We start from the raw sequence: 16,997 nt of genomic DNA on the forward strand, positions 1-16,997 counted from the left end.
GTACATGTTTGCGTTTGCTAAAAATGGCGCAAATAACGTCTGGATGTTATTTTTGGGATGCGTCGAAAAATTTTGTGAAAATTTTTATAGGTGTGTATGGTATAATTATAGCATCGCGGATCACGAAAACAAAAACATAAATCCCGTTTTTCAGAAATCTGCCAAGGGAAGATACATATTTTCAGATTACCTCGTGGGAACTTCTAATATGCGTTACAAGGACAAATATGCCATTTGTAATGCGAAAAAAAAATTCTCACTTATTAAATCACAAGTTGGGTTTGCTCATACACTGTTGCATCCTGTCTGTCCATGTGACTTTTCGATGGGTAAAGAGCTATCGACACCATATTTAGATTCCAATCGCATAGTTTCTTACAATTGCTCCTTGATACCGTGTTTGGATTACAACTTCAAACTTTATTTGCTGCCTGCGCAAAAAAAACATGTTTTATTATGATTAGAGGCCGCTATCTCTTTTAGATCAAATTTTTACCACCAAGTCAAATAGTTATTAGATGATATAAATACCGGGTTTAACCAGTTAGTAGCCAAGCCAAATGTCTTACATTTAATAAAACATGCCAAGAAAAAAAAAGTGCTACGAGTGGGGCTTGGTACATATGTGAATACATTGACTAATAGAGTATTCCGTGACAACCAATTAAAGGATGCGGAATGTACGGATAATGCGCTGGAAGCGATCCTAAGCTTTCATGAAGGCTCACGCTTTTAGACCCAGGTAACAATAGTTTTTTTTTTCTTTTTTCGTTACACTGCATAGACCTACAGCATATGTATTATATACTACATAGACAACGAGGCAGCTTATCAGATGCTTATATCTTTAAATTGGTTCAGAGAAGATGAGATGGGAAAGAGTATTCAATGTAGAGAAAGATGTCGAAGTGGAGAGGAAGATATCAGTGAAGAAGAGGATAAATAACGTGCTTACCTAATCTTTTTGTGTAAAAAAAAAAAAAAAGAACACTTCATGCACGCTTTTAGAAAATCTTTTAATTATTTATGAACCTCCGCTTTCTAAAAGTAAAAAAGTCCAATAATGGTAAAATCGTCAGTTGAGCCCTTGTAGCTCGATATTTTAAACTTATTTCGATACAGACTTATAATGTGAGTGGTTGATGGATAAAAATGATCTGCTATTAAGTTAGCATCATTTTCTCTCGAGATAATATGTAATGTTTCTAGCGAGTTTGTTGAATTGAAGATCTTTTACAGTCCTTCATTGAATATCATAGTCTATAAATACACAAAAGATTCTCCCCATTCAATCTAAAGCGATTATTGGTCAAGGTGTGATTGGCTATAAAGAGTGTCCAGTTTAAATTAAGCTGTCAGCTGCTGATGACTTATAAAATATTGTGTACACATTAATAGAATGATAATAAGTAAAAAAAAATATTTATATAATATACAGAGAGGAGGGAGTAGGGGGGTATTTTCTAAAATGGCGGTAGTTATTATTTGTTGTTTAAACGTTGTTTTGCTCTAGCGGCTTTCCTTTCCACTGGTGGGACGACAGATCCTTCAGCGGTAAACCAAAAATGAGTGGCAAACTTGAGTTTTAATTCAGTGACTAATAAAGAAATTCCTTCTTTTTCAGTCAACTCGTCTTCATGACTCCAATCGATAGTTTCATCCCAAAGACCCTGACTAAGGCCACTGATGAACTCGTCCCATTCATTATTTGTAAACGTCAAGTGTAATTTCGATCCACTTAATTCTTTGGTCATAAGCAAGATGCCTTGTCCCACCACTTTGGTTAATTGCATGATTCTCTCGCCCACCATAATATTACGTCGAAATGCAGCCCAATTCGTTTCCGTCAAGAACGGTTCTATCCAACCTCGGTATGCCTTCATATTAGCATTCCGCTCTCTATCTTTATCTCGTTCTGACATTGACAATCCTGGTGAGGAGGAAAGGGATTCTTCGGTAGAACCCTTGATCACTTCATGAGGAAAGATCTCGGCAAAAATATCTTGGAATTGAACAAAGGCCAGGTAGAGCCTAAAGTAATCGTTGTTATAGTAAATTCCATTTTGGTTCATGCCATTGTCAAGGTGTGGTTTCATATTGGAGTGTTGCGTCAAAATCCCTAATGCCGGTGCTAGTAAATTACCCGTCTCTTCCGCGCTTAAACTATCCAAGTTGAGATTCTTTGGTAGTTTGACCTTTTCAATGCCTAGTGTAAAGTGACTGGGCAATCGTTGTGCTTTTTGTTCTAAATCGGCCATCATAATTGTCCTCATCCGACTAATAATATCGTCACCTACATATACATATATATAGATTGCATTTAATAAGAATATAAAATATCGCACTAAAACATAGAAGGGACTTACGCCGTTGTTTAAACTCGCCGTGTCTGTGTGGTATTTTGGGTTTTTTCACGACCTGTGAGGTGATCAAATCTGATGGAAATAATTCGTTATCTGGTTTTTTTCTTTTCCGCATCAGGGAAGCATGTGTGAGTACACCTTGTTCAGCAAATTTTTGTAGAGATGCGGGTTCTCTCGTGATTCTACCGTCCTGATAATAAAATCCACGCTGCTTGGGTTCCATCAGGACCTCACTATTGCCATTCATCAGTGTATTTAAATGTGGATATCTGTTGGGTTGATCTTCTGAAATGGTTGTAGGAGACCAGGGAGCTGTGGGTGGTTGAAATGAAGGTGGCGCAGATGTGAATAAGGGCCTGATATGTGTGTAAGGTCTCACTGAATACTGATCTGTGGAAATATCTTCTCTCATTTGTTGTGGACTGGCGGGTGTTGGATTTGTTAAATAAGATACGGATAGTAATCTCTGTGGCACAGGAGGAATAGGTGAGCTTGTATTGGAAGAAGAAGGAGGAGGTGTGGTGATTGTATTTTGACAACAAGAGACAGAATTGGGTAGTTGTACGTCGGCTGTCACTGCTTGTCCGTTAGACTCGTCTCGAAAAACAATGCAATCGCTGTGAATGGGTTTATAGAAATGGTACAAATCCCCAAGGGCATACACAATGCAAAAGAACAATTTAGCCATGCGTTCAGCATCAGGCTTTTTTCGAATAATTTGTTTGACAATACGAAATAATTCAAGTAGGTCTTCGTCCGTCAAAATATCCTCTGCTTGGGGTTGAAAATGTGGCATGTCACTTGTAGTTTGTAATAAACAGGGTATGGAGTTACTTTGACTCATGACGAAAAAAAAAAAAAACGTAGAATAAGAAAGAAAAAGATAATCAAAAAATAATTTCCATTATTTTTATATAAAAAAAAACTCACACGCAAAAAAGGCAAGTGAATACAAATTTATATATTCCGCCTTATCAAAATTATAATTGGTATCAGGCCGCAAGAATAGATTGACAGACTATAATGTATTTTTATAAATATATATTCCTATATTGGTGTCACACACACACACACACATACACACAAATATAAAGACTACAGAACAAAAAAGCTAAAGATTTAATATACTGTAAAGGTAGAATAAAAGGAAGTTCATGTTACATCAATGATAAAACCTTAGCAAATATTCCATGTGACTATAATTGTATCTGAACACAATTGGTATATGAGCGTACATTTAATTCAATTTTTTTTTTCACGTTTAGGTACATCCACGGCTCTATCACCTTAAACACTGATAACCATGCACTTTAACCCCTGTCACACAAAACCACACGTATGATTATTTACTATTTTCTGGGTCCATTATACTTGCTATTTGTAGCTGCATTATGATGCAAGTCAAACTCAATTCCGACATTTTACTTCCTTCATTTTGCATCCTACTAATGCATCTCGTTTATTCGTATCCCCGTTGACAGATACAGCTGTGTGTAACACTGATTTTCCTAATAAATTCCTTGTATAAGGTTCTCGTTTCCACTTCATTATTTTGTGTAGCTAACAAAAGCAGAAAACTCAACTCCCATAAGGCTATGCTCAAACCAACCTAGACTGCCGGGTACGCAGATCCTGTGTCTCCATGTCAGAAAAATAAACTTTTTTTTTTAGGTACCGAAAACGTCATGGGCCGTTCAGGATCATGTTTCATTTCCGCCCTAATAATATTGGAAACTTTTGAAAAAAAAAAAATCCAGACAGCTTCAGTACTCACGGCTTTAAATTGTGCACAGGTGATTTCTCAAACTGCGTCAATACAGTGCGTTGCGTTTAAAAATAGAATCTTGGGAAAGTAATAATGGACATTGTCAGTAGAGACAGTTGACTTTTTATTATAATTCAGAAAAGCTCAAAAAAAGCAGTAAGAGTTTCTTCCTTTGGGACAACTGTTAAACCAGAATTTTCTTTTTTCAATTCCATATCAACATGTTCTTCTTCCTTCAGACATAAAAACAGCGTAACAATTAGTTCAAACATCTTTACCCAGTTAAAACGGTCACTCCAGTTTGTAGGAATATCTGCTGATCTCAATTCAACAAACTTCCGTAATCGATCTTCTTTCAAGTTCATTCTAGAGAGGGTAATTGTATCTTTGATCACTTCGGCTTTTCTTAAATCGGGTCTCTGAGGGACAGCCAAATTATCTTAGGGACAGCCATTTTTCTAAGGGACAGCCAGGGTGCGCATAGTCGTAATGTTGGAATTATAATACTTTAACAGACACCAAGAGGTCAATATATCTTAATAACATGAAATGGATACACATATATCACAATCAAAATAGTGTAAACCAGTATATGTGTGTTATAGCTTACCTTTAGCTTCTAGTTTGGACTTTACCTTAATATTTCTTCGTAATATTAAGATCAAACGAGCTTAAAGACGAAGGAGTGTCGGTAGAATTGTCAAACCAAGTACAAATCATTCAATATTTAACTATTTATTTGTAATTATCATATTGTTTTTGATTATATTTTCTTATTTCCAAGTCTAAAGGATAGCCAAAATCACAGATCGCACGTTGTGACTACGTGCACTTTGGCTGTCCCTAAGAAAAGCGATTCTCTTGCAGTAAACCACTAGAAGATTCAATAAACAAAACTTCAGGGTTATTGGTTTTTCCAAGACCATCAGCATATTTCCTATATGTACTTGTTGTATCATGATCAACTTCAACGATTTGTGCGTATTTTTGAGTTTCAACCAACTTTTCACACCACGAGAAATCAAGTTAACCGGTTTCTATAGATAAGTATTTAAACATGGGTATAACATATTCAACAAATGGAGTTCTCTCGTGGTTACTGTTGAAGACTATTGGCTGTTTACAGTTACAATGAAAGTCTGTTAAAGTGTATGCTATAATGTTGGCAAGATGTTTATTATCGTTATCTATTGACCTGTGAATCAAATGGCTCCAAATTTTATATGGGAATTCAGCAAAGTCATAGTTCAGAATGTCGTCCTCCCAATCACCAAACCAGGAGCCCATCAAGAAAATCCAGGACATTGTTGACTTTTGACAATGATTTGCTTTTCTCCTGCATTTTACAGTTTTCGTTAAATATTTCTTCATCGCATCTGTATTTTTGTAGTTTTTATCGTTCTCGAGAGACTCGACCCCTAAAGAACATAAACCAGCTATGGTTTTCCTATCTACTTTTTGGTTTTGTGAGGTGTACAGTGTAGGCCCAGCTATTTACAGTCTGAGCGCAGAAAATGTAGTGTGTAGCTTGCTCACTTTGCCTGGTATTGGAGACATCAATCAATACTTCTGACCTATATTGTTTGATGGGACAAACTTTCCACTCCCAATTCATGCATTTCAAAGAGCCTAATATCCCGGGAAATCCTCTTTCTGAATGCACCAACACCACCGAGCATTTCCTCATCAACAAGCATATTCACCATACTTGCATGATGGACCATGCTTTTTTTACTGTTGCACAATAATGTCCCGAATATAGAGGATACAAAGACAATTTTGAGAGGATTCCTTTAAAATTCGTTCTACATCTTCATCTGTAGGTGATCGAAGGTATTCCTCTCCGTACAATCGAATAATGGCCTTGCAAAAATGGCGTAAGGCCTGTGGTATTTGACAGAATAATTACAATAGAAAAGTAATGAGATAAAAGTATATCTTTATTGGAGGTAAAAATAGACTAAAAGAACTATGCTGCTATGAAATAATTGATCCTTTTTATAATGCACAACTCTCCTGAGTTTTAATGATGAGTCAACCGTTCTGGTTTTTGGAATAGATCTATACTTTGTTTCCCGCCTTAGGTTAAATGAATACTACTCGTTAGAATTGTTTCCAGTTAACGTTGTCCCATATCAGTGGATCGGGAGCATCAGTATTCTGATAAATCTTTAGTATTACGAGACACTTATTTATCAGATCATGCAACGGTTACTGTAAAAGATGCATACTTGTTTGTCAAGTGTAATTGGCAATAGAACATAATAGTTAATCATTTATTCATTATCTTTGTAATGAGTAAAATACGATCCCAAATATAAAATGTCCTATCGTTATTTGTATATTTGGTTGTAGCAGATAGGTATCCATTATTTCATACACTATTTCTTTATAGTCTTTGTCGGCAGTATAATTATATCAATATATAAGTAAATGAACCATTTATATTAATAGCTGTTCTATTCTCTCTCTGGGTAGCTAATCCATTGAGAGAACTATTAATATTAAGTTTCTCTTTCTTATAGTTCTTGATTTGATCTGAGAAGATTCTCTTCTCGATCGGTGATATCGTAACTCAGTGGTATAGCATTCTGTATCCAACTGTCATTCGTATATCGTATTTAGGCCAATCATGCAATCTTTAATATAGAAGTATGTACTCGTAGTGGGAGAATTTGTATAGCAGTATACAAGCGTATGCTGGTATGCAACATCAAAGGTTGTTTTAATTGCATAATTCATTTATTTAAACGATTTGCTTAATTATTCCTAAGTGAATCGTACCCAAATGCGACAAGGCCTTTTCACCGGTGGACTCGGCCATTCCATATTGATCATCCAACATTTCAGGTGGAGCACCGTAAGCAAGTTGGCGGACTGATATAGCCATTTTGAGAAGACCTGAAAGGCCTAGTCTCCCAGTTGCATCCTTCTTCCGCTTGAAGTAGTCATACTTGTTTTCCAAATCGCCAAGTATTCTCAAAAACAACTCCTTATCCATTCTAAACCAACGACGAAAATAAGTGTCTGGATATGTAGGATTCTTGGCGAAGTATTGCTTTTAGAGTCTTTCGTGCTCTCCTTCTCTGTCGCGGTCAATATGTTTCTTTTTCTCTTTGATACCCTGTTCTGTCATTCTCTTTTTAAATGCGTAAATTAAAATTTCTCTATTACGATCTAATTGCAATTTTCTTTGCTTTTCTTCTTCCTCAAGGAATTGGCTGACAAGGTAATGTGTATTCATGTTTGTAAAAGTTAAAGAAAAAAATCGATAGGGGTATTCAATTGCCGTATTTTCGAATAAATCGTATTTTGAGGAATAATTGTTGAATGTTCGAGAAAAAACTTGGTCAAATAATTATATGATTGGCTGAATTTTTTACTCCTCAAAATACGATTTATTCGAAAATACGGTAGTTATTTTTTGACCGCTGTGGACTCACTAAAAAAAGGCACTACATTTGTAGTACTATGGGCTTAAGTACTTTGACCATATGATCGGAAATCTTGGGAGTATTGGGCGCACTTAGGCAATTCGCGTATGAATATGTGACAATACGTTTGCTGGTTAAAACGCTTACAGTCTATGGAAACGGTCGTTTTCTGTCGGAGTTGGCATTATTTTTTGCCGATGTTTCTGTTTCTGTGCTGTAGATAATTGTAGAATTAAATCATCTAGCTCAATATGTTAGTATAAATTGGGCACCACTTCTATAAGGTTTTTAAATTATTATTTTTTTGTAACATTATCATCAAAGTGTTCAACATAAAGAGCATACAAATTACCAGGTAGTATCCTGCTATTATATATTTTGTAGGGATTAAGAAAAGGAAAAGTTGGGTAGCTTTAATCGAAATTGGAGATACTAAAAGACTAAGCAGTACATATTAAACACGCTAAAGGAAATATTGAGAAATATAATATATATTTTTGATGTTTTGAAACATTGAGCCAACACAACTTATCCATAGCACCCTTTTATTTTCCTTAATAATGTGCAACCTTTTGGGAAGTGCTTTTTTTAGGAAACCATTTCCTTTGCTCGGAAACTTTTAGCAATCATTCCCGTATCAAGTGGCAGTAAAAATTAATATTTGAAGCGAAAACTGAGCCCATTAGATGAACTGAGATTTTGTTATTTAGTTGAGACTTGCTTAAATGCTAATAATATTGAGCTCGTGTCTATTGCCAGGTTTTTTAACATGAACTCGAGCTCACCCGCATTTTTATGAAACGAACTGTACGTAAAAGCTCTTGAACGTACCCCAATGTAACCGTTTATAGCATACAAAGTGACGCTAAAATACTAAAACAATGACTACTTAGTAGTAACACCTTTTTGGTATAAAAGTGCAAAGCACAAGTGACTTTCTCTTTAATGTTTTAGGGTTTCTTATATTATTCAGGTTCCATTTTGCATTTATGCACCCAGCAACCCCACTTTCATCTAGTTTATAGTCAACATTGACAACTTTGGTAGCTTTGAAAGGTTTCTGAAAAGTAGTTGGACAAGAGAAAATTATCTCAAGCTGTATACAAATACTTTTTTTATTGTTGCTGTTGTAGCAACCACTGAGTTTTTTGTTTTTTTTTATTCCTCAGTTACTTTTGCATATATGCTGATTAACTCGAGCAGAAAGAGTAACTGGTAACGAACTTAGATAATTCTACTTTAATTTTTTATAATTACATATTTACTATCTTTGTAAAAGAAATTTATTTATCAAGTAAGACTTAAAACGTTGCAAAGATTGGCTCAGCAGTGCTTTACCACTTTAGATATTTTTAACCCCGCCAGATAGGCGTGATTGGATGCACTGGCTTTGACCCTAAAAGTACTCTCGTGAACCTTTTTTTTTTAGACAGAGGATTAATTTTTCTTTGTATGAAATAACTAGTTTATTTTTATTTTTTTACATATATCTCCTTTACAAACCTCCATCCCTTTATATAAATAAAATATGGCACTCGTTGCTATGCTTAATTCGCAGGAAAACCTGAACAGAATATTTAGTGAATTAAAGTCTAAGTAAAGGACAAGACGAGATTTTTTCAATTACCATTGTTAATCTATTTTTCGTTTTTTTTTTATACAGACACGAAGATAGACGTATTAAAGCTGCGGAAGAACTACGTGAAACAGTAAGCTAAATAGAATAAGCAAGATTCCCTCTTTTTTTTTGTGACGAAAAATTTATTAGGCAGCAACAGCATCAAGAGAATTATCAGAAGAGAACCTGACTCGCTTCACCAATGACATTAACAAGCGTTTCTTTGAATGGACACACGGTAATGACAACAATGAGAAATTAGGTGCCATTATTGGTATAGGTAATTAGTATAAACAAAAATGTGTTTCACAAATAAGGAATTAACCCCGGAATGTATAGATCGCTTAATCGGTTTGGAACCTGAGAGCAATGCCAATCGTTTTCATAACTATCTACAGCACATGTTACCGCATCATGACCAGCAAATCATGGTCCCCGCTGCAAAGGCTTTAGGTCGCCTGGCCGTGAGTTCTACCACCTTGACAGCAGATTTAGTTGATACACAAGTCGAGCATGCGCTCGAATGGCTCCAAGGGGACCGTAGTCGTTTAGCAGCCGTACTAGTCCTGAGAGAACTGGCCGTGAATGCGCCTACCTTGATTTACGCTTATGTGCCTCGTATTCTGGACCTTATTTGGGTCGCCCTCAGAGATTCGAGAAATGTGATTCGTGAATATGCTGCCGATTGTCTTTCTCAGTGTCTCGAAATCGTACAACAGCGTGAAACGCCAATGCGAAAGACTTGGTATGCTCGCATCTGGGAAGAAGTCAATCGGGGATTACGTATGAATAGTGCAGAGGCTACACATGGTAGTTTATTAGCCATGAGAGAATTATTATTGCACGCCGGCATGGTAAGAACTAAGCCTATATCATGCTCTTATCTGTTTACTAATTTTTTTCCAAAAAAAAACAGTTTATGACAGACATGTACAAGGAAGTGTGTGATATTACACTTCGTCTCAAAGATTCCCGTGATGTCTTGATTAGAAAAACTGTAGTGTCCATCATTCCTACTTTAGCCCTGTATGATCCCGCTACTTTCTCTGAGCTCTACCTGCATAAATCAATGAGTCATCTACTGAATTTACTTCGAAAGAACAGCGAAAAGCGTGATGGTGAACACAGGATTGTAAACAATATTTAAAATAAGAGTATTAATTTTTTATATATATATTAGCCTTTATTGCTATCGGTCAAGTGGCTATTCAAGTCAAGAGCAACATGAGCCCATATTTGGATGCCACCTTAACTTGCATTAAAGAAGCACTCTCAGTCAAAGGACGTCAACGAAAAGAAGTTGAAACGGCTACTTTTAGTTGTATCAGTATGTTAGCTACAGCAGTAGGACAAGCCTTGACCAAATACCTTCATGATCTATTGGAATTAATGTTTAACGGAGGTCTTTCTGAACCTTTGGTGGCGGCATTGAGTAACATTGCCGATCGCATAAAACCACTATCGCCTGTCATCCAAGGTAAAAGAAATATACATAAATAATGACCGGCATATTTACATCTTTATTTAGAACGTTTATTGAATGTGATATCTATCACATTAAGTGGCCAACCCTATAAACAACCAGGAGCCCCCACCAACCGTACAATCATACAATCTGTCGAACGACCTCTTCGTGAAGGAGGAGTTGGCGAAAAGGATGATGAGACTATTGTATTGGCACTCACCACACTTGGATCTTTTGATTTTTCCAACCATGTGCTGAATGAATTTGTACGTGATTGTATTGTCAATTATTTAGATGATGATCTTCCCGAAATTCGAAAATCCGCTGCCGTCACCTGTTGTCAGTTATTTGTGCGGGATCCCATTTGCAATCAGACTAGTGCACACGCTATCAAGGTGGTAGGTGAAGTGTTGGAAAAACTTCTGACAGTAGGTATTGCAGATCCAGATCCTGTCATCCGAGAGACTGTGTTGTCTTCTTTGGATGTCCGCTTTGATCGACATTTGGCTCAAGCAGACAACGTCAGATCACTGTTTATTGCTCTTAATGATGAAGTTTTTGCTATTCGAGAAATCTCAATCACCTTGATCGGAAGATTAACCACCTTTAACCCGGCATACGTCATGCCATCTCTCCGGAAAACTCTAATTCAACTTTTGACAGAATTGGAATATTCCGTTGTGAGTAGACAAAAGGAAGAGGCCGCAAGACTCGTGGCATTATTGGTCAGAGCCGCTCAAAGACTGACAAAGCCGTATATAGAACCTGTTCTTAAAGTTCTGTTGCCAAAGGCAAGAGATCCTTCCACAGGTGTTGTCTCTGCTGTTTTAGGTGCTCTAGGCGAACTAGCTGCCGTCAGTGGTGAAGATATGGCCCCACATCTTGATGAATTAATGCCCCTGATTATGGAAACCTTACAAGATCAAAGTTCAAGCGCTAAACGAGATGCTGCCTTAAAAACATTAGGCCAATTGGCAAGCAATACAGGCTTCGTTATCGAGCCTTACACCAAATACCCTGCACTTCTCAATATCTTGATTAATATTATGAAGACTGAACAAAATCCTACCATCAGAAGAGAGACCGTCAAGCTCATGGGTATATTAGGTGCATTGGATCCTTATAAACATAAGGTAAAAAAAACTATCTGCACATTTATAAGACAATTGTGGCTAACTATCAAAATCAGATGAATGCTATCGGTAATTCGAGTGAAGAATTAGCAGATCCTAAACTTGCCAGTAATGATGTAACGTTATTGATGATGGGTATCGGACCCTCCTCAGAGGATTATTACCCACAAGTGGTGATGCACTCACTCATGAAGATCTTGAGAGATCCGTCACTTAGTACACATCATTACGCAGTGATTGATGCCATCATGTTTATCTTTAAAACGTTAGGCTTAAAAGTCGTTCAATTCTTACCTTTGGTGATCCCCGGCTTTTTGTCGTTGATGCGATCTTCTACTTCGGGTATGCTTGAACTGTATTTTCACAAGCTAGGAGATTTAGTTTCGATTGTGGAGCAGCATATTCGTAACTACTTGAAAGATATTTTTGACTTGATTGATGATTACTGGACTCCCGTTTCATCCATCCAGATTACCATCATTTCTTTGATTGAGGCCATTGCCAAAGCATTAGATGGAGAACTTAAGGTGTATTTACCCCGTTTATTACCTCATATGCTCCAAATCTTTGATAGCGATGTATCCGAACGAAGACAACCCACAATCAAGGTCTTGCACGCATTTGTTGTGTTTGGCGCTAACATCGAAGAATATATGCATTTAGTCATACCCGCTGTGGTCAAATTCTTTGAAAAACCAGATGCACCTGTATCTGTTCGTCGACAGGCGATTTTGACCATTACAGCACTATGTAAAAAAGTTAACATGTTTGATTACGCCTCTCGTATTATACACCCCTTAGCCCGTGTCCTGCCTGTCTTGCCCATCGAAGCCAGAAAAGCTGCTATGGATTTGTTATGTGCTCTTGTGTTTCAACTCGGAACAGATTATACCAAGTTTATTCCTGTCATCAACAAGGTCTTAACAAGACATCGTATCACACACACAAATTATGAATTGCTTGTGGGAAAGTTGCTAAAGGGAGAAAATTTACCTCAGGAATTAGGAAAGGCGTTTGATGATCGTGATGCCAAAGGAGATGAAACACCTTCGGCCGACCAAAGTATAGCAAAAAAGCAACCTGTTAATCAGCAGCAACTGAAAAAGGCTTGGGAAGCTTCGCAACGATCCACAAAAGAGGATTGGATGGAATGGATTCGTCGATTCAGTGTTGAATTATTAAAGCAATCCCCCTCGCATGCACTTCGTGCTTGTGTTTTTTTGGCATCGAAATATACACCACTAGCAAGAGAACTGTTCAATGCGGCATTTGTCTCTTGTTGGAACGAACTATACGATCAGTATGTCGATGAACTTGTCAAATCGTTAGAAGTGGCATTAAAAGCACCGAATATCCCACCCGAGATCATTCAGGTCCTTTTACATCTTGCTGAATTCATGGAGCACGATAACAAGATGTTACCAATTGATATCCGTACATTAGCCGTATATGCTCAAAAATGTCATGCATATGCCAAAGCACTGCATTATAAAGAGACCGAATTTCATATCGAACAATCCTTTGAGGCTGTTGAGATGCTCATGTCCATCAACAATTTGCTTCAACAACCTGATGCTGCCATGGGTATCTTGACATTTGCCCAAGACTCTTTGGGTTTAGAGCGTAAAGTGTCCTGGTTTGAAAAATTGCATAGATACCAAGACGCCCTTGATGCTTATGAAGCGCAACAGCTGGAGAATCCAAACTCGATGGAAATCACACTGGGTCGTATGCGTTGTTTACATGCACTGGGTGAATGGGATCAATTATCTGCGCTGGCGCAAGAAAAGTGGATCCATGCACCTACGGATAACCGTAAAAGTATGGCGCCCTTTGCTGCTGCCGCGGCTTGGGGTTTGGGTCAATGGGAACAAATGGAGGAATATATCGCCCTGTTGAAGCCTGAAAGTCCCGATCGAACCTTTTTCCGGGCCATCCTGGGCATGCATCGAAACAGATATGCCGAAACTGAAAAGTTCATCAACAAGACGCGTGATTTGCTTGATACAGAATTGACTGCCCTTTTGGGCGAAAGTTATAATCGAGCTTATACCACGGTAGTCCGTGTTCAGATGCTGGCTGAGTTGGAAGAAATGATCATTTACAAACAGTCAGCTAATGATATGGAACGACAGAGCGCTATCCGCCGAACTTGGGTCAAACGTTTAGAAGGCTGTGAACGTAATGTAGAAGTTTGGCAACGCATTCTTCGTGTCAGAACCATGGTCATTTCTCCTCAAGAAGATATGGAAATGTGGATCAAGTTCGCTAATCTATGTCGAAAGAGTGGCCGTTTCTCTTTATCCGAGAAAACCCTGAGAAGCCTGATGGAAGCAGATGGTGATGGGTCTGGCACTCCTCATCCAAAGATTGTATATGCTCAATTGAAACACATGTGGGATTCAGCGTCTATTGCAACAGGCGATAGAGCTCCTGCGATTCGTACTAGAGCCCTCAGTATCTTGCGTGATTTTACAGCACAAAAGACTAATGATCTCGGCTTAAACCCTGATGAAATGGCTGTGAGCATGCCAATTGATCCCAGCCGTATTACAGATGATGTTGCCGAATATACACGTTTATTGAGTAGATGTTATCTTCGTCAAGGTGAATGGCAACGTGCTTTATCTTATGAACTTACAGAAGAATCCATTCCTGAGATCTTGTCTTCCTTCTTATTGGCAACCAGGTTCGATCAAAACTGGTATAAAGCATGGCATTCTTGGGCTTTGGCCAACTTTGATATCATTGATTACCATGAACGACTTCATCCAGATAACCTACCCCCTCAAATTTTCAATCATCACATTGTTCCTGCTGTCCAAGGTTTCTTTAGATCTATCGCTTTATCCAAAGAAAACTCGCTTCAAGATACATTGCGTTTATTGACCCTGTGGTTTAAGTATGGATATCAAGCAGAAGTGAGTGCTGCCATTAATGAAGGTTTTGGCACTATCAGTATTGATGTCTGGTTACAAGTGATCCCTCAATTAATTGCTCGTATCCATGCTCCAAATGCTACTGTCCGTTTGTTAATTCATCAGCTGTTGACAGATATTGGTCGCGAACATCCTCAAGCGCTTGTGTACTCATTAACTGTCGCTTCTAAATCTCAAAGCGTTCCCAGACGAAGAGCTACGTTTGTTATCATGGATCGCATGCGTATGCATAGCGATGTACTTGTCGAGCAAGCCTTAATGGTAAGTCAAGAACTTATTCGTGTGGCTATTCTCTGGCACGAAATGTGGCATGAAGGTTTGGAAGAGGCCTCTCGTCTCTATTTCGGTGACCGTAATGTCGAAGCCATGTTTGCTACTTTAGAGCCTTTGCATCAAATGCTGGATCGTGGACCTGAAACAATGCGTGAAGAATCGTTTGTGCAAGCATTCGGTCGCGATCTGCAAGAGGCGCAAGAATGGTGCCATCGCTATCAGGAAACGCGTGATCTTAATAACTTGAACCAAGCTTGGGAGCTTTATTACCAGGTGTTCAGACGTATCGTTCGACAACTGCCTCAATTGACAAGCTTGGAGCTTCAATACATTTCGCCTCAATTATTGGAAGCTCGTAATCTGGAATTGTGTGTACCTGGTTACTACCGTAGTGGAGAACCCATTGTCCGTATTGCTCACTTCAATCCAAGCCTAAGTGTCATTGCTTCGAAACAAAGACCCCGAAAGTTGACAATTGTAGGTAGTGACAGTAAGGACTATATGTATCTTTTGAAGGGTCATGAAGATCTTCGTCAGGATGAACGAGTAATGCAATTGTTTGGTCTTGTCAACACTTTATTAACTAATGATGCTGAGACCTTTAAACGCCATCTCAATATTCAACGTTACCCTGCTGTCCCTCTTTCTCCTAATTCTGGTTTAATTGGTTGGGTGACTGAAACAGATACCTTACATACCCTAATTCGTGATTACAGAGATAGTAGAAAGATTTTGTTAAATCTTGAGCACCGACTCATGCTTCAGGTAATATAAAAAAGAACGGAATGAGTAGGAAAATACTGACAACATATATCTAGATGGCTCCTGATTATGACAATTTAACTGTCATCCAAAAAGTTGAAGTACTACAATATGCCTTTGAAAAAACGAGTGGACAAGACTTGTACAATGTTCTTTGGTTGAAGAGTCGTAACTCAGAAGCCTGGCTTGATAGACGTACCAATTACACCAGATCGCTTGCTGTCATGTCAATGGTAGGATATATCCTTGGTCTGGGCGATCGCCATCCCTCAAATCTCATGCTTCATCGTGTGACGGGTAAGGTTGTTCATATCGATTTCGGTGATTGCTTTGAGGTAAAAATATGCATGTACTTTTATAAATTGACATTGTATTGACAAAAAGTAATATAATATAGGTGGCTATGCATCGTGAAAAGTTCCCTGAAAAAATTCCATTCCGTTTGACACGTATGTTGGTCAAGGCCATGGAAGTAAGTGGTATAGAAGGAAATTTCCGTACAACTTGTGAACATGTGATGCGTGTATTACGTGATAATAAGGAAAGTTTAATGGCTGTTTTGGAAGCCTTTGTATACGATCCTTTAATCAATTGGAGATTGCTTAATACTCAACCTCAGAGTCCCGCACAAAGTAAGTTTTTTCTGAAAAAAAAAAAAAAATAGGCTCTTATTTTTCGCTTTTTATGTTAGATGAACGTATGAGAGGTATTGAAAATATGGCACATGAAGATGGCCCTGATGATGGACATCGAAACTTTTCTGTTAGTAGAAGATTGAACCGTATCGAAGTAGAAGCTGTGGCGAATGGTATGATATTAGTTATTTTTAACAAGCGCTTTTATTCCTATGACTAACTTGTTTTTAAAGAAAATCCTCAGGGACCTGAATTACTAAACTCTCGTGCGGTTGCAGTCGTCAACCGAGTTTCAAACAAGCTGACAGGTCGTGATTTTAACCCTCGTGTTACACTGGATGTACCAACTCAGGTGGAGAAACTGATCCAACAAGCTACATCTTTGGAAAACTTGTGTCAATGCTATGTGGGATGGTAGGTTTCAAAAGTATCTGCTACATTATTTATAAACTAACCCGTTGCTGTTTTCAATAGGTGTGCATTCTGGTAAACTGAAGCAAATAAATCGTTGTCAAATAGACTTTATATATATAATAATAATAGTAATAAATACAATTTTGAAAAAATGAATAAAGAACAAATATAAAATATGTACATCATGCGGCTGTTT

The 16,997-nt window shown here is 37.8% G+C and overlaps 4 protein-coding genes across 4 annotated transcripts; 1 reads left to right on the top strand and 3 right to left on the bottom strand.

The window, feature by feature from the left end:
- Nucleotides 1–1,401: 1,401 nt before the first annotated feature.
- EV154DRAFT_491525 (uncharacterized protein) lies at nucleotides 1,402–3,225 on the bottom strand. The gene is made up of 2 exons (XM_051599565.1): nucleotides 2,367–3,225; nucleotides 1,402–2,293 (listed from the first exon to the last, which is right to left on the bottom strand). Exons 1-2 carry the CDS (start codon nucleotides 3,205–3,207, stop codon nucleotides 1,482–1,484), a joined length of 1,653 nt encoding a protein of 550 aa, XP_051462999.1. The 5' UTR covers nucleotides 3,208–3,225; the 3' UTR covers nucleotides 1,402–1,481.
- Nucleotides 3,226–4,092: 867 nt separating this feature from the next.
- EV154DRAFT_455786 (uncharacterized protein) lies at nucleotides 4,093–4,493 on the bottom strand (the record flags this gene model as incomplete). The annotated part of the gene is made up of 1 exon (XM_051597351.1): nucleotides 4,093–4,493. The coding sequence occupies one exon, from the start codon at nucleotides 4,491–4,493 to the stop codon at nucleotides 4,263–4,265; it is 231 nt and encodes a 76-aa protein (XP_051463000.1). The 3' UTR covers nucleotides 4,093–4,262.
- Nucleotides 4,494–5,057: 564 nt separating this feature from the next.
- Nucleotides 5,058–5,825, bottom strand: EV154DRAFT_547240 (uncharacterized protein; the record flags this gene model as incomplete). Its single annotated transcript, XM_051604740.1, has 2 exons — nucleotides 5,058–5,546; nucleotides 5,792–5,825. The coding sequence occupies 2 exons, from the start codon at nucleotides 5,823–5,825 to the stop codon at nucleotides 5,155–5,157; spliced, it is 426 nt and encodes a 141-aa protein (XP_051463001.1). The 3' UTR covers nucleotides 5,058–5,154.
- A 3,177-nt stretch (nucleotides 5,826–9,002) lies between these two features.
- EV154DRAFT_211443 (armadillo-type protein) lies at nucleotides 9,003–16,977 on the top strand. Its single transcript, XM_051594381.1, has 13 exons — nucleotides 9,003–9,158; nucleotides 9,226–9,271; nucleotides 9,331–9,460; nucleotides 9,520–10,034; nucleotides 10,097–10,298; nucleotides 10,361–10,657; nucleotides 10,709–11,778; nucleotides 11,835–15,755; nucleotides 15,809–16,087; nucleotides 16,150–16,384; nucleotides 16,444–16,560; nucleotides 16,621–16,801; nucleotides 16,862–16,977. The coding sequence occupies exons 1-13, from the start codon at nucleotides 9,091–9,093 to the stop codon at nucleotides 16,875–16,877; spliced, it is 7,077 nt and encodes a 2,358-aa protein (XP_051463002.1). The 5' UTR covers nucleotides 9,003–9,090; the 3' UTR covers nucleotides 16,878–16,977.
- Nucleotides 16,978–16,997: the final 20 nt, after the last annotated feature.

Source organism: Mucor mucedo (genome assembly GCF_025094135.1).
Source record: "Mucor mucedo strain NRRL 3635 chromosome Unknown EV154scaffold_4, whole genome shotgun sequence".
In the NCBI taxonomy this organism is placed as follows: domain Eukaryota; kingdom Fungi; phylum Mucoromycota; class Mucoromycetes; order Mucorales; family Mucoraceae; genus Mucor; species Mucor mucedo.